Source organism: Panthera uncia (genome assembly GCF_023721935.1).
Source record: "Panthera uncia isolate 11264 chromosome C1 unlocalized genomic scaffold, Puncia_PCG_1.0 HiC_scaffold_3, whole genome shotgun sequence".
Taxonomy (NCBI): domain Eukaryota; kingdom Metazoa; phylum Chordata; class Mammalia; order Carnivora; family Felidae; genus Panthera; species Panthera uncia.
Genome location: NW_026057584.1, coordinates 93,148,780 through 93,174,859, shown reverse-complemented (window position 1 = coordinate 93,174,859; position 26,080 = coordinate 93,148,780). Strand labels below are relative to the sequence as shown.

At 37.3% G+C, this 26,080-nt stretch overlaps 2 protein-coding genes across 4 annotated transcripts in view; one reads left to right on the top strand and one right to left on the bottom strand.

Annotated features, from left to right (window-relative positions):
• The window catches only part of ZRANB3 (zinc finger RANBP2-type containing 3), a 308,913-nt gene that overhangs the window by 206,587 nt on the left and 76,246 nt on the right, over positions 1 to 26,080 (bottom strand). Inside the window, exon 2 of one of the 3 annotated variants that reach the window (XM_049615713.1) lies at positions 4,522 to 4,598. The exons of the other annotated variants lie outside the window; for them this stretch is intronic. The gene's annotated coding sequence lies outside the window, so the exon portion shown is untranslated. The remainder of the gene's footprint in view (positions 1 to 4,521; positions 4,599 to 26,080) is intronic. 3 annotated transcript variants of the gene reach the window in all.
• On the top strand, positions 13,758 to 14,993 carry LOC125911665 (small ubiquitin-related modifier 2-like). Its single transcript, XM_049615716.1, has one exon. It carries the CDS (start codon positions 13,898 to 13,900, stop codon positions 14,165 to 14,167), a length of 270 nt encoding a protein of 89 aa, XP_049471673.1. The 5' UTR covers positions 13,758 to 13,897; the 3' UTR covers positions 14,168 to 14,993.

Here is a 26,080-nt window from a genome sequence, read left to right as displayed (position 1 = left end):
ACATTTTTTGGATCTGTCTCCTTAGGTAAGGACAAAAAACCCAAAAATGAACAAGCGGGGCTACATTAAACTAAAAAGTTTCTGCACAGCAAAGGAAATCATCAACAAAATGAAAATCTACTGACAAGGAGAAAATATTTGCAAATCATATATCTGATACAAGGTTAATATCCAAAATATATTTTTAAAAAAACACATACAACTCCACACCTAAAATAAAAGAATCCAATTAAAAATTTGGCAGACGTTTTTCCATATAAATAGACATTTTTCCAAAAAGACATACAGATAGTCAACAGACATACAGAAAGATGCTCAACATCACTACTCATCAGGGAAATACAAATCAAAACTGCAATGAAATGTTACCTCAGAGCAGTCAGAATTGGTAGTCTCAATACGACAAGAAAAAACAAGATGTGGAGAAAAGGGAACCTTCATGTATTGCTGGTGAGTATATAAATTGGCACAGTCATTAGGGAAAACTGTATGGAAGATAACTTAAAAAATTAAAAACAAAAATACCATATGAACTAGTAATTCCACCACAGGGTATTTACCTAATGTAAACAAAAACACTAATTTGTAAACATATATGCACCCCTATTTTTATGACAGCATTATGTACCATGGCCAAGGTATGGAAGCACCTTGTGTCCATCAATAGATGAATGGATAAAGAAGTTATGGCACAGCAGAATATTACTCAGCCATAAAAAAGAATGAGATCTTACCATTTGCAACAATATATATAGGCCTAGAGACCATTATGCTAAGTGAAATAAGTTAATAAGGAAAGAAAAGTACAGCATTGGGAATATAATCAATAATACCATAATGTTACATGATGACAAATGATAACCACACTTATGGTGAGCACAGTGTGCAGAATTATTGAATCACTATGTTGTATACCTGAAACTACTATAACATTGTATGTCAATGACACTTTGAGCAAAATAAAAACTAAGTAAATAAATAAAGATAATAAAGTATTCTGTGATATAATCAGTAAAAAAAAAGAAAAAAGAATGAAATCTTGCCACTTGCAACAAAATGGGTGTACCTAGAGGGTATCATGCTAAATGAAATAAGTCAGAAAAATACAAATACCATATAATTTCACAAATATGTGGAATATAAAAAACAAAATAAATGTAATAAAGAAAACAGAAACCAGAATCATAAATACAAGGAACAAACTGGTGGCTGCCAAAAGGGAGTGGTTGGGGGAATGTGCAAAATAAGTAAAGGAGATTAAGAGTTATACATTATACATGTTATACATTACATTATATAGTTATACATTAAATAAATCATGGGGATACAAAGCACAGCATAGGGAATAAACTCAATAATATAGTTATAATTTTGTATGGTGACAGATGGTAACTAAGCATAGTATTTTGAAATGTGTACAATTGTGGAATCACTGTTGTATACCTGAAACTAATATAATATTGCATGTCAACTATACTTCAGTTAATAGTTTTTTTAAAAAAAACAGATTAAAAAATTTTTAAAAATAAAATTTTAAGTCAGGATAAGCAATCAAGATAAAACCTAAATGTATAAACTACAGTAAAAGGAGATTATGTAAGAACGATTTTCTGACACAACTAGGAAAGCACGAATCTAATGTTTGGTAAAGTTTGTAGATTTAACAGGTAATGGTACCTGACAAAGAAGATTGACAACATTTATGAATTCCAGGTATTTTCACAGGTGCTCAAACTGGGACCTGAGGTACATCTTAACCTTTAAATCTACTATTACTCCATACCTTCTTCTGTCCCAGGCCTCAGTGAGCCCAAGAGGAACATGTGAAAAGTAGGAAAGTCTTACCTGAAATGCTTTAACCAAGAGCACACAGGAGCAAATGAAAAAGTGAGGAGTGGGGAGTCCTAGGGTTATGTCTTCAATAGGAAGCCAAGTTCGTTCCCACAGGCTAGCAAGAATGTTTTGTCATTGTTTCAATGGACCAGGAAAAATGCTCTCTGACTCCAAATAGTCATAGTTATTTGGCATTAGGAGTCTGTGCCTCTGGAAAAGTAAGGCCAACCTAGATTGAAGTGCTTATTTCTCTCCTCTTCAAGGAAAAATTCTTGGGTGACACAACAGACCTTGCATATTTTACAGTGGGGGAGATCATATCAAGTGTCAGGGTTCGTGATCTAATCTGTGTACCATGGGCTGGGACTCTGGCAGGTCTAGGTAAACTGAGACAAATCACTGGGTATTCTATGTGGCTAAGGAGGAATGAATCCTCTGAGATAAAGGACCTTGACATAAATCAGAGTTAAATGAGCAGATGATCAAAAATGGGACACAAAGTCTTTCTCCTATTAGCACACAAGACAGGCTCACACTGCGGTGGAAGTTTGAAATTGTTAAGTTTAAATTTTAATTTTTTTAACGTTTATTTTCGAGACAGAGAGAGACAAAGCATGAACGGGGGAGGGTCAGGGAGAGGGAGACACAGAATCTGAAACAGGCTCCAGGCTCTGAGCTGTCAGCACAGAGCCCAACGCAGGGCTCGAACTCACGGACCGCGAGATCATGACCTGAGCCAAAGTCGGCCGCTTAACCGGCTGAGCCACCCAGGCGCCCCAAGTTTAAATTTTAAAAACGATATGAATTTGTCAAGCACAGACAATTTGGGATGGAAACTGATCCAGGGCAACTTCAGTCAAAGGTGACCATAAAAAATCCTATATTGGATGCCTCAAACATTGACAGGCAGATGGGAGTCCTTTGCCTGTTTATTTATCTGTGTGGATAGTTTGGCAAGGGGAACAGCATCGAATAGCTACCTATAAGATGAAATAGGAAAGTTATGAATAAACAAAGATAAGATTAAATGATGCAAAGGCTGAAGAGATGAATTAGAACTAGGAATAAAGGGTAAAGCCAGACAAAGATGGCATGTCCGGAGATACTGGCTTGTGGACAAGTGGACAGATAGGGAGTGGAGAAGCTAACCGGGGCGATACAGTCAGTCCATCAGCAAGAATGGGGGCAGGACACATCTCAGAAGACAGGGTTAGATGTCAATATTTAAAGGAATAGAGTATGCCTTACAGCTCAGGTATCAGAATCAAAACCTGTTACTCTTTACCCTTTGATTATTAGGTCCCAGGCTATTCACAAATCGGAGGAGACACAGGTCAATGTATGCATCCCCAGAACTATACTATCTCCAATCCTGCTTTACCATTTCACATCAAGTGTACTTCACAGACCAAACTATGTATTTGTTGAAAAGGTAAAATACGAACTAGTCCAAGCCTCACTACCGATAAAGAAATTGAACAGAGGATGAATATGCATTCTTAAAACCACACACAAGTTTAGGGGTGCCTGGCTGGCTCAGACAGTGGAGTGTGCGACTCTTGATTCTGGGGCTTTGAGTTCAAGCCATATGCTGCGTTTAGAGATTACTTAAAAAACTAATGTCTTAGGGGTGCCTGGGTGGCTCAGTTGGTTAAGGCTCTGACTCTTGATTTTGGCTCAGGTCATGATCTTTCAGTTTGTGAGGAGGAGCCCTGAGTATGGCTCTGCACTGGCAGAACGGAGCCTGCCTTGAATTCTGTCTCAAAATAAATAAATAAACTTAAAAAAAAATAATAACATCCTAAAAAGAAGCTACACATTAAGTCTTTTGTGAAGAAAAGCTAATTTTATGCTTATTTTCAAAATCATTTATTATCTCATTGCAATTTCCTTGGCAATAGCTCCTAAAATTAAGTTTGATGAAAATCTACTAAGAGAAAAACTATACAGAAGAATATTCACAGTAGTACTCTTCATATACTAAAACTGGAAACATAAATATTGAGCAACAGTACAATGGATAAATAAATTGTAGCATATCCTTAAGACAAAATTCTATACAGCAATGAGAAGGAACAAACTACAACTACCCAATATGACAAAATAAATTTCACAAATATACTGTTAAATGAATTAAGACAGAGACAAATGAGTGCATAGTATACTATTCCACTTATATAATGCAGAAAGAAAAAACTATCCAGTGGTGTTCAAAGATAGAATTTCAGTTGGAGGGAACAGTGGAGGAAGGAACAGTGACTGGAACATAGCACACTCTGGAGTTCTTGGGTTCAGGAAATATACAATTCTCTCTCTCTCTCTGTCTCGCTCTTTTTTTTTTTTTTAACATTTATTTATTTTTGAGAGAGAGAGACAGAGCACAAGCAGGGGAGGGACAGAGAGAGAGGGAGACACAGAATCCGAAGCAGGCTCCAGGCCCAGGGCTGTCAGCACAGCCTGATGCAGGGCTCAAACTCACAGACCATGAGATCATAAACTGGATCCAAGTCGGACATTCATCCGACTGAGCCACCCAGGCATCCAGGGAATATATAATTCTTGACCTGAATGCTGGTTATATAGGAGTGTTCTCTGTGAAAAACAGCTGTTCACTTATGGTGAGGGCACTTATCAAACATACCATATAGTTGAGTAAAAAGTTTACTTTAAAAAATAAATTCAGGGCACCTGGCTGGTTCAGTCAGTAGAGCATCCGACTCTTGATCTCAGGGTCATGAGTTCAAGCCCCACATTGGGCATGGAGACTACTTAAAAAAAAAAAAAAATTAGAAACTTCTTAAAAGCTATTTTTAAATTTCGAATTATTTTTAATACAAACTAATGGCATCTTAACTTACTGATTTTATATATTTTGGTTCACATAAAGAACACTTTATTATTTTAAATTATGAAGGAATAATACTTTTACAACCATTAATTTCTTAAATTAATGTAGGTTATATGCATAGTTTTTATTTTTAAAAAGCATAGTACAAAAGAGCTTATACTGAAAAGCAACTGTCCCCACTTTTATCTATCCTCACCCCCAGCCCTAATTCTACTACTGAAAGGCAACCTTGATAATATTAATATGATTATTTGCAGTTTCATCATTCATCAGCTTCAGATATTAATCTGTTGACTTCTGCAAAACCTGAAAATCATAAAGTCAAAATCTTTAATTCTAGTCTAGACTAGAAAAATATCTCTGAAGTCCAAGCACTAGGTTCCAGTTGACAGTTTTAATGAATAACTTTTAAAAACAGGAGACTTTTTTTTTTCTTTAACTCCTCAGGGGATTCCAGTGCATGGCCAAGGTTGATGCAATGCTGAGGCAATTAGAGAAGAAAAAGCCCGTACTATATTTACATTCCTATTACTAGAAAAGTTAAAAGCCATAATCATTTGGTGCCTTCCATTAAAAGAGTTGAGTTTCTGCCCATGGTGTTTGCTAAGAAAGATAAATGACTTCAATAATTTGAGGTATTAACATGTAAATTTGTTTCTACAATGTTTGTCAGAGGAAACTACGTTTGTTAAAGTGTCTTTTATACAAAATTGTATCTATTCACTAAAAAATGTATCTGAAGTTGATTTAAACATCCAGGTAATAATTTCTTCATAATGACTTCACTGATCTAGCTCTAATTCACAGAAAAAGATGGTACAGATACTCATAAAATTAGGAACATGACTAAAGGGGCATTTCCTTTTTGAAAGTAAAATAAAATGCCTAACAGATGAACTTAAAGATTAACAAAATATAGACTCTTGGTTGGTCACCATATCTCACTATGAAAGAAGATGTGGCCTCCCACTAAGGAAAATTTGGCTCACTTCTAACTTCCTACCTCACCAACTCCTTTTACCAATGATGGCAATTATTAGAATGATTCTACTAATAGTCACATTTGTAACTTTTGAGCATATCTTTCAGATTCTAGTTCTTCCAGTTCATGAACTAAGACCATAGCTCTCAATTTGACTAAGGCAACAACTGGCAAATGTAAAACAAAAAAACAAACAAATTGATGCCTATGTTCTACACTCAAAAATTTTAATTGTTAAGATGTGGTTTGATACAGTTTGGGCATCAAGATTTTGAAAGCTCCCAGGTGATTTTAAAATGTAACAAAATTTGAGAGCTGCTATACAGAATACACATTTTAGTAGTAGCATTCACACCTGTCCTTCCCAACTTGTCACATCTACTTTTTAAAAATATTTTTTAGACTAGTAAAATTTAGGCTATTTTCTATAATCATAACTAAGACTTACATACTTTAGGTATAAAGCTAATTCTTTTTTTAAAAAGTTAAACACACAATATCCAATATCGGAGTTTATATGAATAACATTCAGAACAGAACCAAGAAGTGTACTCAGGTTGTATTTCCTTCTCTATATGCTACTTCGAGGTCAGGAGTCTCTTTTCTTATATCCTATTAATTTATCAAAATCATATTATTTAAGGACACTAATTTTCCTATCTACTTTGTATTTCCTAAACTTTTCTGACCATCTTTGTTGTCTTAATAAGAAAAATATATATTTAATATATGTACATATATGTTAAATATATATTTAACCACAGTCTGCCTGTTATTATTTCTCATTTATCAATTTCTATTCCAATTTTCTTGGATATAACTGAATTCTTACTGTAATATGATATCATTGTTTCTATTGCCTGATGTACAAATGTCATCTGGAGTTTGTACTCATTGGACTTTTGGGTAAGTTGCACTAGTTGTATCCTCTCTTGGCTTTCATGCTTTTTTTTGACAAAAAACATCCTCAATATCTGAGAGATAAATGTCATTGATCTCTTCATTTCCCTTCACACATGAAAATGACTTTATTTTGACCTCACATTTTTTAGTTTGCTGGGGTATAGAATTTTAAGTTAAAATTCATTTTTCTTCAAACCTTTGATCAAATTGTCCCCATGTCTTATAGTATCCATGTTCTACTGCCTTATGCCATCCATATTTCCTAATTTGTAGACTTTTGTTTCTTTCTTCTAGAAGTTTTTTGCCACTTTATTTATAATCTTGATATTCTGAAATTTCACAAGATTGTAATTCCTTCATTTTACTTGCTACTTAGGGAGACTACCTAATCTGAAAATAGATGCCTTTTTTTTTTTTTCTTTTTACCTTTCACTATAAACATCCTACATTTATGGTAAACGTCTAAGTGCCAGTCACTGTTCTAGATTCTAGGGTAGTGGTATAATACAAAAAGAACAAAAATTCTGTCTTATGGGGTGAAACTTTTGGTGAAGGAAACCGTAAACAGAATAAGTTAAATGTATATTAAATGCCAGGCTTAGTTTAAAAATAAAGCAAGAAAGTGGAATTGAAATATTGGGGAAGAAGGCATGGAAATTTGGATGGGATGGCCGAAGAAGACCTCACACAGAAAGTGAATTCTAGATAAAGATCTGAAGCAAGTAAGGAAGTCAAAACATGAAGATGAATGTGGCTGGGGCAAGAGACATTCCAGGCAAAGGGAAAATAATTGAAAAGGTTCTGAGACAAATCCATGTTTAGAGTTCTGGAGAAGCAAAGTGAGCTGAGTGAGGGAGAATAGGAGGTTAGGAGGTTAGGGAAGTAATGGGAAGCAAGATTCTGTAGGATCTAGGGAGCCTTGGTAAGGATGTCAACTTTTATTAGGAGTGCAGGGAGAAGTTGTCCATTGGGAGAATCTGAGCAAAGGAGTGACAGGATCCCACTAATGTTAAACAGGATCATTCTGACTGCTTTACCGAGAATATATTGAACGAGAAAAGGACAGTAAGAACAAAAAAGTTGGAAGCCTACTTAATCAGGTACAGATGGTGGTGGCTTGAAGGTGGTGGCAGTAGTGAGGATACTGAAAACAGGATAGAATTCCATGTATATTTTCAAGGTAAAATTGACAGGATATTCTGATGTGATGGAATTAAGATATGAATGAAAAGAGTCAAGAATTACTGGCCTGCAAAAGTGGAAGAATGAAGACATCATTAACTGGGATGAAATAGGCTGAGAAAAAAATCCATTTTCTGGCAGCATATATCAGGAGTTTGACTTTAGCCTTATTAAATTTGATATCTATTAAACATCTAAGTATGAGGTCAAACAGGCAGACAGATGCAAGGATTTTGAGGGTAGGGAAGAAGTCTGGCCTACACTTGTAAGTTGGGGGGCATCAGCATACACATAATATTTTAAATGTTGAGATTTGATGAAATCTCCTAGGGAAGACATAGAAGGAAAAGAAATAGTTCAAGGACTACACTCTAGGACATTCTATAATTTACAAGAAGGAATCATGAGTAAGAACCTGCAGAAAACACTAAGAGGGAGTAGCCACGAAAGCGACAGACAATAATGAATGATAGTATGAAGAAGTCAGTGATTCGCCTCCATAAAAACCAAACATTAAACTATACAGAATTTTTAAAAACACCATATTAGGGCATTAGATTGATGCAGAAAATGAACTGATAACATTTATTCTTAAAATCACACTAAAGTTTCAGGTAAGAACAGCAGAAATCTGCAGACTATTTGTCTGTGGTTACTGTCATCCACACTACCTTCCACTCCCCGAGTTCTGCTGTCAAGAAACTGTAGTTTCTTTCTCTTTAATTTTTTAAAAATTTTTCCTAAAAAAAATTTTTTTAACATTTATTCATTTTTGAGATACAGAGAGAGACAAAGCATGAGTGGGGAGGAGCAGAGAGGGAGGGAGACACAGAATCCAAAGGCTCTAGGCTCTGAGCTGTCAGTATAGAGCCTGATGTAGGATCGAACTCACTGACTTCAATATTGTGACCTGAGCTGAAGTCAGACGCTTAACTGACTGAGCCACCAAGGCACCCTTCTCTTTAATATTTTAATGTGGTAAAATACACATAAGATTTGTCAACAAAAGTATACATACCACTTTGTTTACAGCTCAGTAGTGTAAAGTATATTCTTACTGCAGTGCAAACAACTTCTAGAACTCTTCATCTTGCAAAACTGAAACTCTACACCCATTAAACAATAATTCTCCATTACCCCTTTCTCCCCTACAGTCCCTGGCAATCACCATTTTCTATTGCTATGAATTTGACTACTCTGAGAACATTAGTTTTACCATCACAGAGCTGGCAGTGAAAACCAGCAGCAATGCTGCCAGGAGACTGGACTCAAAAGAGAGGTGGAGGACAAAAAATTAGGGCTTAAAGAAATTTTAAAGTTTGACAAGTAAGAACCATAACATACCAGAATAACATTTTAAAACTTATCACTGTAAAACAAATATATTGGAATTACCATTAAATGGAAGCCTTGGTAATACTTATATAAGAACATGCTGGCATTCTGCCTTAAAAATGTATTAATCCGGTAATAAAATAAAAGTTAAAGAAAATGGTAAGCTTAGATAAAAATGAGCAGAGGAACTCCATAGCCCTACTTATCCCAGGTTGTGGTCCCAAATTAAACAAGCAGTGGACAAATCAGAAATTTAATGGGGAATCCTAAAAATGAGACAGTCATAAAAGCACTGAGAGAAGCTCTCCAGCTAGTTTTTGCTAACTAGGAAAATAAAGACATGCACTGGGGAGACTTGAGAGAGCCGGGTAAGAAGTGAAAGCTAAGGAAGTCTTGAGAAATGACTGTAATTTTTAATGAGTACCTCAAACCACATACAAATTCATAGGTAGAAGGTGGAAGCCTTATGGGCTCAAGATATTTAAACAAAATTTCTATCCTAATCATTGGCTGACAACTATGTTATTTAGAGACAATGCTTAGGAATCTAGACTAAAAACAAAAATAGTAAAAATAAAAATATTGAACAGAGACATTACTGGCAGCACACTATGGAAAACAAAGAACAAAAACAAAATCCATATCTTCTATATTACCTAAAATGTACAGTTTTCAACCAGAAATTACTAGACATACAAATAAACAGGGAGAAAAAATCAGTTCATAAAAACTAAGTGAGCCCAGATACTGAATTTAGCAGACTAAGAAACTGATGTAGCTTTTATAAGTATGTTCAAAGAACTGAAGAAAAACACGAGTATTATTCCATGAGGAAGTCTTCATAAACATATACACAATAACCAAAAGAAAATTCTAGAATTGAAAAGTACCATAACTTAAGTGGATAAAATGAAGGAACTTGTGGCAGGCACAATTCTAAGATGGTCCCACAAGACCCACTCCCTCTCATGTATACACCCTTGCAAACACAGAGGAATAAACAAAGGGTTCATAAAGAGTAGCAGTGAAAAGGAATTAATGGCGACAACCACAAAAGATGGAGTTTGCATTCCAAAAAAAGGGCTAATGATGTATATATCTCAACTGGAAACGAGAATGCTAACAACACCTTTTGGCCATAAGCTACTTTATATACGGACAAAAAAGCATTCAGGTTGGAGGGGAAGATGGTGGCAAAGCAGAAAGTCCCTAAGCTCATCTAGTTCTACTAGTACAAATAGGTAACTATCAAATCATTGTAAATACCACAGAAATCAACCTGAAGACAGGCAGAACAAACTCCATAACTATAGGTGTGGAGACAAAGTTTGAGAGGGAAACAGATCACAGTCACTGAGGTGGTGAGGAAGCGATGGTCGCAGAAAAGGGTGAGAGACACTCTAGCACACAGAGGAGCACACAGGGAATACGAATCCCAATAGGAAATGGCTTGGAAAGCAAGACGGGTGACCAGCGGGACTTAAAGCCTGGAGTTTTAAAGGTCAGCAGGCTTGGCTCAAAGGCCATGGGGCTGCTCTTGAAGAAAAGGCAGGACAAACAGTCCACAGACATGGAGTAGAAACAGCAATCTGAAGAGCACCTGGGCACACAGGAGGGAGGTTATTTACTCATCTTGGAGTATGTCCCAGAGAGAGGCATTATTCATGGAGAGACTACTCCAGCAACAGAGGAACTGGCAGGTGCCATTTCCCTCCCCTTGCCCTCAACGTACGCACAATTCCACAGCTGCAGGAAACAGTGCAATGCCCACACTCACTACCTAATTTGCTTACACCAGGCCCACAACCCACACTTCAGTGAAACTGTCCTTCCCAGTCACGCTTGCCTCAGTCACAGAGTGGCAGGCCCCATTTCCAAAAGATGAGCCCAAACACCTGCCAACACTATGTCTCACCACCTAGGAGTTGTGCAGGGCCTCGGTTCTGGCAGCAGTGGTGAAAGGTCTCATTTCACAAGCAGACTAGAAGCACACCTAGTTAAAACTCACCACATTCAGGCCAGGGACCAAACGCTGCTGACAACAGGCAAAGAGAATGTCTGCAGATGACTGACCTACAGTACAAAGGAGCCAGGACACAACAGAAGAGTGTAAACAGCACACACTGGAGACACTCCCATAAGTGCCAGGCTTTGCAGATCAGGTAACACTACACTACAGGGCACTGTAAGACCTCTTCTTCTTCATGAGGCCATTGCCCTCAACAACAGGAGAAGTAACTGGTGTTCCTAACCCACAGAAGCAGACAAAGAGACTTAGACAAAATGAGAAAACAGAGGAAATTTTCCCAAATGAAAGAAAAGGACATGGCCATGGCCAGATATTTAAGTGAGACAAATGTAAGTAACATGCCTAAAAGAGAATTTAAAGTATCATGAAGATACTCACTAGACTTGAGAAAAGAGTGGCAGGGAATAACATAGCAAAGATAAAGGGTTCAATAAACAAAATAAGGCACACAATTGATGGAATGAACAACAGGCTGGAAGAAGAAAAGGAATAAATTAATGACCTAGAAAAGAAAGGAAAGGAAAGTAATCAAACTGAACAAAAGACTGAAAAAATAATTATGCAAAATAAGAATAAACTTAGGGAACTCAGTGATTCCATCAACCGTAAAAACTTTTGTATTATAAGAATCTCAGAAGAGAAAGAGAAAAAGGGGCAGTAAATTTATTTGAAGTAATAATAGCTGAAAACTTCCCTACTCTGGGGAAGGAAACATATATCTGGATTCAGGGGGCACAGAGAACTCCAAAAAAAATCAACAGAAGCAAACCCACAACAAGACACATTGTAATTAAATTGGCAACATTTAGTTACAGTCAAAAAATTTTAGAAGCAGCAAGACAAAAGAAGTCAGTAACATACAAGAGAAACCCCATAAGATTATTAGAGGCATTTTAAGCACAAACTTTCCAAGCTAGAAGGGAGTGGCATGATGTATTCAAAGTGCTTAGTGGGAAAAATCTGCAGCAAGAATGTTATGCTCAGCATTCTATCATTCAGCATAGAAAAAGAGAGAAAGAGTTTCCCAGGCAAACAAAAGTAAAAGAGTTCATGACCACTAAACCAACTCCGCAGGGAATATTAAAGGGGACTCTGAGTGGGAAGGAAAGACCAAAAGTGACAACATTAAGAAAACAGGAAACACAAAAGCAATAACAATTACTATTTCAATAAAAAAAAAATCAGTCAAAAAACTCACAAAATAAAAGGCTGTAAATTATGACACTATATACCTAAAATGCAGGTAGGAATGGAGAAAAGAATGGGTTCAAAATTAAATGACCATCAACTTAATATAGATTACTATTTACAGAAGGGTTTATATACAAACCTAATGGTAACCACAAATCAAAAACCTGTAAGACATATGCAAAGAATAAAGAGAAACAAATCTAAATATATCATTAAAGAAAACAAGCAAAGCATGAAAGAAGGAAAGCAAACAAAGGATCAGAGAAAATCTTCAAAAATGACCACAAAATTAGTAATAAAATGGTAATAAATACATATCTATCAATAATTACTTTGAATGTAAATGGACTAAACACTCCAATCAAAAGACATTGGATCATAAGGGGCATGTGGGTGGCTTAGTCAGGTGAGTGTCCGACTCTTGATTTCAGCTCAGGTCATTATCCCTGGATTAGGGGATTGAGCCCTGCATCAGACTCCACACTAAGAGTCTAGCCTGCCTAAGATTCTCTCTCTCTTCCTCTACCCCTCTCCACTGCTCATGCACTCTCTAAAATAAAATATATATATTTGTGTGTATATATATATACACATACGTATATGTATATATACGTATGTGTATATATATATATATATACGTATTCCTACAAGGGATTCATTTTAGACCTAAAGCCACCTGCAGGTTGAAAGTAGAGATAGATGGAGAAACATCTATCATATAAATGGATGTCAAAAGAAAGCTGGAATAGCAATTCTTATCTCGAACAAAACAGACTTTAAAAGAAAACGGAACTGAGAGACAAAGAAAGAGGCTATAATAATAAAAAGTCCAACAAGAAGTTGTGACAACTGTAAATATGTATGCACCCAACAAGTGAAAATCCGAATACATAAAATAGTTCATAACAAACATAAAGGAACTAATCAATAATAATACGAAAACAGTAGGGGACTTTAAAACCCCACTTTCATCAACAGACACATCATCTAAACAGAAATCAATAAGGAAACAATTGTTTTGAATGATACACTAGACCTGATGGATTTAACAAATATATTCAGAACATTCTATCCTAAAATAGCATAATATACATTCTTCTCAAGTGCACATGGAACATTCTCCAGAAAATATCACTTTTTAGACTACAAAACAAGACTCAATAAATTCAAGAAGACTGAAGTCATAACATATATCTTTTCCAACCACAATGCTATGAAACTGGAAGTCAACCACAGGAAAAACTTTGGAAAGAACGAAAATACATGGAAGTTAAATAACGTGCTGCTAAACAATAAATAGGTCAACCAGGAAATCAAAGAAGAAATTAAAAAGTACATGGAAACAAATGAAAATAAAAACACAATGGACAAAAAATCTTTGGGATTCAGCAAAAGTGGTTCTAAGAGGGAAGTTTGTAGCAATAAAGGCCTGCCTCAAACAGCCAGAAAAATCTGAAATAACTACCTAACCTAACACCTAAAGGAGGTAGAAAAAGAAGTCTTCTGCCACTCTTGGTGGTGCTTGTATGCTCATTCAGTGTGGAACTGGTACCTCTTTTGTGAAACAGCAGCTGAGGAGACTCCAGGGCTCACCATGGGGGACGAAAAGCCGATGGAAGGAGTCAAGAATGAGAGCAATGATTATAGTAATTTGAAGATGGTAGGGCAGAATGCTTCTGTGGGGCAGTTTAGTATTAAGATGCATATATCACTTAGTAAAATAATGGAAGCTTATTGTGAACAACAAGATTTGTCAATGAGGCAGATCAGATTCCAATCTGATGGACAGCCAATCAATGAAACAGATACACCTGCACAACTGGATATGGAGGATGAAGATACAATAATGGGTTCCAGAATCTGATAGGAGGTGTCTACTAAAAAGGGAACCTGCTACTTTACTCCAGAACTCTGTTCCTCCAGACCAAGAGACATTCTCAGAAAACCACAGTTTGGTTCCACCATATCCTGACTACTATAGTATAATTTTCTCTATTTCTTCATTTTTCCTTTCCCCATTCCTTTATTGTATATAAAGTAACTGTGTATATGCACAAGCATTTTGCATTGTTTTAAACTAAATGGCCAATGGTATGTTGTGACCAGCATCAAATGGAGATGGGATGGGCAAAAATACTGGTTCCATAAAAATACCCCCATCCTCCATTACTGGCATGCTCATTCATCTCTATATTCCAGTAAGTTATTTTGCTCTCACTGTTTAACAAACAACAACAAAAAAAACCATAAAAATCCTTGCATACTTGTTTGATTGAAGAATTTTAATGTTTTTCATTTATCATTGTGAAACCAAGAACAGTTTTATAACTTTCTTGTATATAGCTGTTACATGTAGGGCAATCTGTCTTTAAATAGGGATAAATTACACTAAAAGAAATGAATTGTAGCTAGTTTTCCTTTCAAATCAAGTGTCTTTTTGTTTAAGTAAACTTCTTGTAAAAAAAAAAACTTAAAACCAGCAAAAGGAGGGAAATAATAAAGATTACAGCAGAAATAAATGAGATAGAAACAAAACAACACAACAGATCAATGAAACCAAGAGCTGGTTCTCTGAATAGATCAACAAAACTGATAAACCATTACCCAGACTGATCTACAAAAGAGAGAGACAGAAAGGACTTAAATAAGTAAAATCAGAAATTATGGAGAAGAAATAACCAACACCACAAAAATACAAACAATCATAAAAGAATATCAGGAAAAACTATATGCCCAAAAATTGGACAACCTAGATAAAATGGATAAATTCTTAGCAACATATAAAATAGTAAAACTGAAACACATACAAAAAAGAGAAAATTTGAACAAACCAATAACTAGCAAAGATATTGAATCAGTAATCAAAAAACTCCCAACAAACAAAAGCCCTGGACCTGATAGCTTCGCAGGAAATTCTACCAAATGTTTATAGAAGACATAATACTTACTCTTCTCAAACTATTTCAAAAAATATAAGAGGAAGGAAAACTTCCATTCTATGAGGTCAGGATTACCCTGATACCAAAACCACACAGAGACATCACTAAAAAAGAGAACTATAGACCAATATCCCTGAGGCATATAGATGGAAAAATCCTCAACAAAATACAGAATTCAACAATACTTTAAAAAAATCATTCATGAGTGCTGGCTTGAAGATGGCAGCATAGGAGGACGCTGGGTTCACCGCATCCTGCGGATGACTTAAGTCCACCCACACCTGCCTAAATAACCCAGAAAACCACCAGAAGACTAGCAGAACGGATTCTCTGGAGACAAGAGAAGACGAAAGGCCCACGGAAGAGGGTAGGAAGAGTGGAGAGGCAGTGCGGGCTACATGGACTGGCAGGAGGGAGCCGGGGTGGAGGGGCAGCCCGCTGGCCAAGCAGAGCCCCCGAGTCTGGCTTGCAAAAGTGGAGGGGCCAGACAGAGTGTGTTCTGACAGCAAGCAGGACTTAACATCTGGAAGGTTATAAGTTAACAGCTCTGCTCAGAGAGCGGGAGGGCTGGAGGACAACGGGAGGGAGAGTTGTTGAGCCCTGGACAACAGAGCGCAGCTTGGCAAGGACAAAGGTGCTCGCCAGCGCCATCTCCCTCTCCCATCCCCCAGTTGAAATCCCAAAGGGAACCAGTTCCTGTCAGGGAACTTGCTTGCACCTTGCAAACACCCAACGCTGTGCTTCTGTGGATCCAGCCCTCCAGTGGCAGGTCTGAATCCCTCCGGGTGCCACAGGGCCCCTCCTGAAGCGGATCACTGAAGGAAAAGCGAGTTGAGCATGCCCTCCCAACCCCGTGCACCTTGCCAATCCACCCCAGCCAATACGCCAGATCTCCAGCACCACAAGCTTGGCAATGTGCAAGTAGCCCAGAAGGGCCACGCCACCCCATAGTGAATCCTGCCCCTAGGAGAGGGGAAGAGAAGGCACACACCAGTCTGACTGTGGCCCCAGCGGTGGGCTGGGGGCAGACATCAGGTCTGACTGCGGCCAGCCCACCAACGCAAGTTACTCGAGACAACACAGGGGAAGTGCCCTGCAGTTCCACACTATTCCAGGGACTATCCAGAATGACGAAACGGAAGAATTCCCCTCAAAAAAACCTCCAGGAAATAACAACAGCTAACGAACTGATCAAAAACGATTTAAACAATATAACAGAAAGTGAATTTAGAATAATAGTCATAAAATTAATCGCTGGGGTTGAAAACAGTATAAAGGACAGCAGAGAATCTATTGCTACAGAGATCAAGGGACTAAGGAACAGCCAGGACGAGCTAAAAAATGCTATTAATGAGCTGCAAAATAAAATGGAGACAACCACAGCTCGGATTGAAGAGGCAGAGGAGAGAATTGGTGAACTAGAAGATAAAATTATGTAAAAAGAAGAAGCTAAGAAAAAGAGAGATAAAAAAAATCCAGTAGTATGAGGAGAAAATTAGAGAACTAAGTGATGCACTAAAGAGAAATAATCTACGCATAATTGGTATTCCAGAGGAGGAAGAGAGAGGGAAAGGTGCTGAAGGTGTACTTGAAGCAATAATAGCTGAGAACTTCCCTGATCTGGGGAAGGAAAAAGGCATTGAAATCCAAGAGGCACAGAGAACTCCCTTCAGACGTAACTTGAATCGATCTTCTGCACGACATATCATAGTGAAACTGGCAAAATACAAGGATAAAGAGAAAATTCTGAAAGCAGCTAGGGATAAACGTGCTCTAATATAAAGGGAGACCAGTAAGACTCGTGACAGATCTCTCTACTAAAACTTGGCAGGCCAGAAAGGAATGGCAGGAAATCCTCAGTGTGATGAACAGAAAAAATATGCAGATGAGAATCCTTTATCCAGCAAATCTGTCATTTAGAATAGAAGGAGAGATAAAGGTCTTCTCCCAAAAAAAACTGAAGGAATTCATCACCACTAAACCAGCCCTACAAGAGATCCTAAGAGGGATCCTGTGAGACAAAGTACCAGAGACATCGCTACAAGCATGAAACCTGCAGACATCACAATGACTCTAAACCCATATCTTTCTATGATAACACTGAATGTAAATGGATTAAATGCGCCAACCAAAAGACAAAGGGTATCAGAATGGATAAAAAACCAAGACCCATCTATTTGCTGTCTACAAGAGACTCATTTTAGACCTGAGGACATCTTCAGATTGAAAGTGAGGGGATGGAGAGCTATTGATCATGCTACTGGAAGTCAAAAGAAAGATGGAGTAGCCATACTTAAATCAGACAAACTAGACTTTTAAAGGCTGTAACAAGAGATGAAGAAGGGCATTATATAATAATTACAGGGACTATCCATCAAGAAGAACAATTTTAAATGTCTATGCACGGAATACAGGAGCCCCCAAATATATAAAACAATTACTCACAAACATAAGCAACCTTATTGACAAGAATGTGGTAATTGCAGGGGACTTTAATATCCCACTTACAGCAATGGATAGATCATCTAGACACATGATCAAGAAAGAAACAAGGGCCCTGAATGATACATTGGATCAGATGGACTTGACAGATATATTTAGAACTCTGCATCCCAAAGCAACAGAATATACTGAATTTCGAGTGCACATGGAACATTTTCCAAGATAGATCACATACTGGGTCACAAAACAGCCCTTCATAAATATAAAAGAATTGAGATCATACCATGCACACTTTGAGACCACGATGCTATGAAACTTGAAATCAACCACAGGAAAAAGTCTGGAAAACCTCCAAAAGCATGGAGGTTAAAGAACACCCTACTAAAGAATGAAAGGGTCAACCAGGCAATTAGAGAAGACATTAAAAAATATATGGAAACAAACAAAAATGAAAATACAACAATCCAAACGGTTTGGGATGCAGCGAAGGCAATCCTGAGAGGAAAATACACTGCAATCCAGGCCTATCTCAAAAAACAAGAAAAATCCCAAATACAGAATCTAACAGCACACCTAAAGGAAATAGAAGCAGAGCAGCAAAGACATGCCAAACCCAGCAGAAGAAGAGAAATAATAAACATCAGAGCAGAAAAAAACAATATAGAATCTAAAAAAACTGTAGAGCAGATCCATGAAACCATGGATGAAATCATGAATGAAAATGGAATTATTACAACCAATCCCTCAGAAATACAAGCAATTATCAGGGAATACTATGAAAAATTATATGCCAACAAACTGGACAACCTGGAAGAAATGGAAAAATTCCTAAACACCCACACACCTCCAAAACTCAAACAGGAGGAAATAGAAAGCTTGAACAGACCCATAACCAGCGAAGAAATTGAATCGGTTATCAAAAATCTCCCAACAAATAAGAGTCCAGGACCAGATGGCTTCCCAGGGGAATTCTAGCAGACATTTAAAGCAGAGATAATACCTATCCTTCTCAAGCTGTTCCAAAAAATAGAAAGGGAAAGAAAACTTCCAGACTCACTCTATGAAGCCAGCATTACTTTGATTCCTAAACCAGACAGAGACCCAGTAAAAAAAAGAGAACTACAGGCCAATATCTCTGATGAATATGGATGTAAAAATTCTCAATAAGATACTACCAAATGGAATTCAACAGCATATAAAAAGAATGATTCACCATGATCAAGTGGGATTCATTCCTGGGCTGCAGGGCTGGTTCAACATTCGCAAATCAATCAACGTGATACATCACGTTAATAAAAGAAAAGATAAGAACCATATGATCCTGTCAATCGAGGCAGAAACAGCATTTGACAAAATTCAGCATCCTTTCTTAACGAAAACCCTCGGGAAAGTCAGGATAGAAGGAACATACTTAAACATCATAAAAGCCATTTATGAAAAGCCCACAGCGAATATCATCCTCAATGGGGAAAAACTGAGAGCTTTCTCCCTGAGCTCAGGAACATGACAGGGATGTCCACTCTCACTGTTGTTGCTTAACATAATGTTGGAAGTGCTAGCATTGGCAATGAGACAACAAAAGGAAATCAAAGGCATCAAAATTGGCAAAGATGAAGTCAAGCTTTCACTTTGTGCAGATGACATGATATTATACCTGGAAAACCCGATAGACTCCACCAAAAGTCTGCTACAACTGATACATGAATTCAGCAACGTTGCAGGATACAAAATCAATGTACAGAAATCAGTTGCATTCTTATACACTAATAATGAAGCAACAGAAAGACAAATAAAGAAACTGATCCCATTCACAATTGCACCAAGAAGCATGAAATACCAAGGAATAAACCTAACCAAAGATGTAAAAGATCTGTATGCTGTAAACTATAGGAAGCTTATGAAGGAAATTGAAGAAGATATAAAGAAATGGAAAAACATTTCCGTGCTCATGGGTTGGAAGAATACATATTGCTAAAATGTCAATACTACCCAAAGCTACTTACACATTCAATGCAATCCCAATCAAAATTGCACCAGCATTCTTCTCGAAGCTAGAACAAGCAATCCTAAAATTCATATGAAACCACAAAAGGCCCCGAATAGCCAAAGTAATTTTGAAGAAGAAGACCAAAGCAGGAGTCATCACAATCCCAGACTTTAGCCTCTACTACAAAGCTGTCATCATCAAGACAGCATGGTATTGGCACAAAAACAGACACAGAGACCAATGGAATAGAATAGAAACCCCAGAACTAGACCCACAGAAGTATGGCCAACGAATCTTTGACAAAGCAGGAAAGAATATCCAATGGAAAAAAGACAGTCTCTTTAACAATTGGTGCTGGCAGAACTGGACAGCAACAGGCAGAAGAATGAAACTAGACCACTTTCTTACACCATTCACAAAAATACACTCAAAATGGTAAAGGACCTGAATGTGAGACAGGAAACCATCAAAACCCTAGAGGAGAAAGCAGGAAAAGACCTCTCTGACCTCAGCCGTAGCAATTTCTTACTTGACACATCCCCAAAGACAAGGGAATTAAAAGCAAAAATGAACTATTGGGACCTCATGAAGATAAAAAGCTTTTGCACTGCAAAGGAAACAATCAACAAAACTAAAAGGCAACCAACGGAATGGGAAAAGATATTTGCAAATGACATATCAGACAAAGGGCTAGTGTCCAAAATCCATATAAAGAGCTCAGCAAACTCCACACCCGAAAAACAAATAATCCAGTGAAGAAATGGGCAGAAAACATGAATAGACACTTCTCTAAAGAAGATACCTGGATGGCCAACAGGCACATGAAAAGATGCTCAACATCACTCATCAGGGAAATACAAATCAAAACCACACTCAGATATCACCTCACGCCAGTCAGTGGCCAAAATGAATAAATCGGGAGACTATAGATGCTGGAGAGGATGTGGAGAATTGGGAACCCTCTTACACTGTTGGTGGGAATGCAAACTGGTGCAGCTGCTCTGGAAAACAGTGTGGAGGTTACTCAAAAAATTAAAAATAGACCTACCCTATGACCCAGCAGTAGCACTGCTAGGAATTGACCCAAGGGATACAGGAGTACTGATGCATAGGAACACTTGTACCCCAATGTTTATAGCAGCATTCTCAACAATAGCCAAATTATGGAAAGAGCCTAAATGTCCATCAACTGATGAATGGATAAAGAAACTGTGGTTTATATACACAATGGAATACTACGTGGCAATGAGAAAGAATGAAATATGGCCTTTTGTAGCAACGTGGATGGAAGTGGAGAGTGTGATGCTAAGTGAAATAAGCCACACAGAGAAAGACAGATACCATATGTTTTCACTCTTACGTGGATCCTGAGAAACTTAACAGAAACCCATGGGGGAGGGGAAGGAAAAAAGAAAAAAAGAGGTGAGAGTGGGAGAGAGCCAAAGTATAAGAGACTCTTACAAATGGAGAACAAACTGAGGGTTAATGCGGGGTGGGTAGGAGGGGAGGATGGGTGATGGGCATTGAGGAGGGCACCTGTTGGGATGAGCACTGAGTGTTGTATGGAAACCAATTTGACAATAAATTTCATATTAATAAAAAAAAAGATCAAGGCAAGAATGCCCAATCTCACCACTTTTATTCAATCTAGTACTAGAAGTCCTAGCCACAGCAATCAGACAACAAAAAGAAATCAAATGCATCCAAAGCAGTAAAGTAAACCCAAGATACTCCACCAAAAAACTGCTAGAACTAATAAATGAATTCCATAAAGTCGTAGGATACAAAACCAATGTACAGAAATCTATTGCATTTCTACACACCAATAATTAAGCAGCAGAAAAGAAATTAAAATACAATCCCATTTACAATTGCACCAAAGATAATAAGATACCTGGATATAAACTTACCCAAAGAAATGAAAGACTAGTACTCTGAAACTATACAACACTGATTAAAGAAATTGAAGATAACACAAATAAATGTAAAGACATGCCATGCCCATGGACTGGAAGAACAAATCATTAAAATATCTATACTACCCAAAGGAATCTTCACATTTAATGCAACCCTTATCAAAATACCAACAGCATTTTTTATGGACCTAGAACAAACAATCCCAAAATTTGTAAGGAACCACAAAAAATCTAAAATACACAAAGCAATCTTCGAAAAGCAAGCAAAGATGGAGGCATCACAATTCTGGACTTCAAGTTATATTACAAATCTGTAGTAACCAAAACAATATGGTACTGGCACAAAACAGACATATAGATCAATGTAACAGAATAATCCAGAAATAAACCTCCCACAATTTTATGGTCACTTAATCTTTGACAAAGAAGGCAAGAATATCCAATGAGACAAAGACAGTTTCTTCAACAAATGGTGTTGGGAAAACCGGACAGCAACATGAAAAGAATGAAAGTAAACCACTTTCTTACACTATATACAAATATAGGTCTTTTGGATTAAATACCTAAATGTGAGACCTGACACTATAAAAATCTCATAGGAGAACACAGGCAGTAACTTTTCTGACATTGGCCATAGCAACTTTGTCTAGATATGTCTCCCGAGACAAGGGAAAACAAAAGCAAAAGTAAACTTTAGGACTACATCAAAATAAAAAGCTTCCGCACAGCAAAGGAAAACAAAACAATCAATAAAACTTAAAGGCAATATATGGAATGAGTGAAGATATTTGCAAAAGCGCATCTGATGAAGTGTTAGTATCCAAAATATATAAAGAATTTTTAAAACTCAAAACCCAAAAAACAAATAATCCAATTAAAAAATGGTAAGAAGACATGAATGGATATTTCTCCAAAGAAGACATACAGATGGCCAACCGACACATGAAAAGATGCTCAACATCAATGATCATCAGGGAAATGTAAGTCAAAACTACAATGAGATACCACCTCACACTTGTCTGAATGGCTAAAATCAACAATACAAGAAACAACAGGTGCTGGTGAGGATATGGAGAAAAAGGTACACCTATCATCTATCTTGTCTTGTTGGTGGGAATGTAAACTGGTACAGCCACTGTGGAAAACAGTATGGAGGTTCCTCAAAATTTTCAAAATAGAATTAAACCTATAATCCAGCAATTGCACTACAGGGTGTTTACCAAAAGAACACTAATTCAAACCCTGATGTTTATAGCAGCATAATTTACAATATCCAAGATATGGAAGTAGCCCATGTGTCCATCGACTGTTAAATGGATAAAGAAGATGTGATATTTATCTACAATAGAATATTAGTCATAAGAAAGAATAAAATCTTGTCATATGCAACAATATGGATTGATCTAGACAGTAAACAAAATAAGTCTGTGACATAAAGACAAATACCGTATGATTTCACTCATATGTGGGATTTAAGAAACAAAACAAATGAGCAAAGGGGACAAAAAGACAAACCAAGAAACAGACAGACTTTTAACTATAGAGAACAGACTGAGAGTTACCAGAGGGGAGGTGGGGGGAGATGGAGGATGGGTTAAACTGGTGATGGGGATTAAGGAGTACACTTGTTGTGATGAGTACTTGGTGTTGTATGGAATTGTTGAAATACTATATTGTACACCTGAAATTAACATAACACTGTATGTTAAATACTGGAACTACAATAAAAACGTTTTAAAAAAGCTTTAAAAAGTACATGAAAAATTTTATAAAGTGTGGTGTGGGGGGGCAAACTAAAATTTTACGTAAAATGTTTTCATATTTGTAAACATGGACATGAAAACCATAGCTAACCGTGGCAGATTGTATTATCTAAAAATGACTGCACCAATATTTCCCATTACACATATGGTCTTCTTGCAAGGTGATGTTGACTCTCCTCCTGAAGTTAGGTAGGCTTATAACTACAGCCAAAATAACACTAGGTGACTTTTGAGGCTATTATAAAAGGGGATACAGCTTCTGCCTAATCCTGTAGGCGTGCTTATTCTTACAATTCAGTCACCATGCTGTGAAGGTTTGAAGAAATCCTAGCCAAGAGCCTGAATCAAGTGCAAGATATGTGACTAAGATGTCCTCAAGATGACAACAGGCCAGTCCAGGCACTGTCTGCAACTATAGGAGAGACCTTGAATGGGAACTGCTTAGCTGAGCCTAGCCACACCTCTGAACCATTAGAGATAATAAAACAATAACTGCTGTTGTAAACCACTAAGTTTTGTGGCAATTTATCATGTAGCAATAGATAACCCAAATAATAAACAATCAGTTAGTACCTAATCTGTGCCCGGCAACTGTGCCAAGTGCTGTACTATTATCATTTTATTTCACCCACACAATTATTTAATGAGTAGGTGTTATCATTATTCACTTTTTGTAATGAGCAAAATGAGATTAAAAGAGGCTAAATAAGGGCACAGTAAATAGTAGAGCTGATACTGAAACAAAGGACTCCCTCACTCCAAAGTTTTTTTGCATTAGAAATTTTCTATGATTATAATAGTAAGCAACTTGTTTACTGAGAGCTTATATGCCCTTCACTTTTTGTAGCACTTCACATGCCCTAACTATTTTCATTCTCACAAACATCCTATAGAATGCATTATTACTATTTTCCTTTTATAGATTAGCAAGTTGAAACAGAGAACTTAAGTAACTTGCCCAAAATTAAACAGCTGCTGAGTCTAAGGGCCACCATTTAAAATGAAGCAATAAAGCTTCAGAACCTCTTCCCATTGCTTTTTATATTACTCTTACAATTATACAAAGAGTTGCAGCTAAAATGGAATAACAGAGACTAGATTTATCCCCCTCCTAAAACAACTAAAAACACGCACAAAATAAATTAAAACAATGGTTTTTAAGGCTCAGTCTGTTAAACAACCAGCTCTTGATTTCGGCTCAGGTGGTGATCTCACAGCTCATGAGTTCAAGCCCTGCATCCAGCTTGGGATTCTCGGTCTCCCTCACTCTCTGACCTTCGCACATGCACTCTCTCCCTCTCTCTCTCAAAAATAAACAAATAAAGTTAAAAAAAAAAAAATTCATACAGGTGAGTAAAGACAAAAGAGCTGCCCTGAGACTTCCAGGAATCTACAGAGGGTCCCCTCTTTGTCCAACTCCTGATCAGGCAATGCCTAAATCCAAGGAAACACTCACTTCAAATATCTGAGAGAAAAATCTCCAGGCCAGGAATTCATGGAATACTGGGCACTCGGAAGGGTCTTGCTTTATAGTAAGGCAAAATTAGCCCTAGATTCATCACTCCGTTGGTCCTACTTGACTAAACTTTTTTAAAAGACCTAAAAAGATCAAACGATTTCTAAATAAACTTGCTATGTCCTAGAACAAGTTTCAAAAATATTCATAAGAATACAAAAATATCTAGTACCAATATGCTTCTATCTGTCAAAATACTTACTTTGGAGATTTTTCTTCTGTTTTGCCATTATTTTTTGTTAGAACTGCAGTCATCCATGTTAATTATGGTGAGCTTGGCTGTAGCAGCAAATAGACCCCAAAGTGTGTAAGTATTCAACCAAAAAGGAATTTATTTTCTAATCATACAGTAATACAGCAGGGGTGTTTCTAGTTGGTAAGCACCTCTTTTCCATGTGGTAACTCAGGGACACAGGACCTTGGAGAATTTGCCATTACCTAGCCTTTCCATTTGACTGCCAGAAAGGGAAAGTGAAGGAGCACACTCGCAAAGTCTGTTTTGCTAGTATTTCATTGCCTAGAATTTAGTAACATGGTCTTACTTTTTACCTATAACAAAGGTGAGGAAATGTATCCAGGTGTATACCCAAGAAGCAAAGGAAATGGATTTGGAGTGAAGAGCTATTGGTCTTGTCACAGCCATTGTGTTCAAACACTTTTTATAACAATCAATTTTTAGAGGAAAGATGGGAGGTGCTTTGTGGCAGATTTTGTCAATCTACTTAATTTTGTGGGTGAGGGAGTTCTCATTCATCCTGAACTGTTCCAGCCACCCAAAACTTTGTGACTTTTCCAAGGAATCTAGAAAGCCACACTTACTGATCTGAAATTAGACCACTTCATTATATGATTCCTGGCAAAGATTTTTGGGTAGGTTGAAGTACAAAAGGGAGGTAAACAGTCAATTCCTGGAGAACTTCACACTTCTATTGTCTCTGAGTCTCCCCCTCCCTTTTTTAAAGGCGTAGGTTTTTTAGTTTTTTATGTTCATTTATTTATTTTTGAAAGAGACAGAGTGCAAGCAGGGGCAGGGTAGACAGAGGAAACACAGAATTCCAACCAGGCTCCACACTGTTAACAGAGAGCCTGACAAGGGGCTGGATCCCACCAAATGTGAGGTCACAACCTGAGCTGATATCAGAAGTCAGACGCTCAACCAGTTGAGCCACCCAGGCGCACCTCTCCCTGAGTCTCTTTCCAATTCAATAATTTGC

Bases quoted from the DNA above. Each gene is read 5' to 3' on its own strand.
- LOC125911665 (XM_049615716.1), top strand. From the start codon at position 13,898: ATGGGGGACGAAAAGCCGATGGAAGGAGTCAAGAATGAGAGCAATGAT.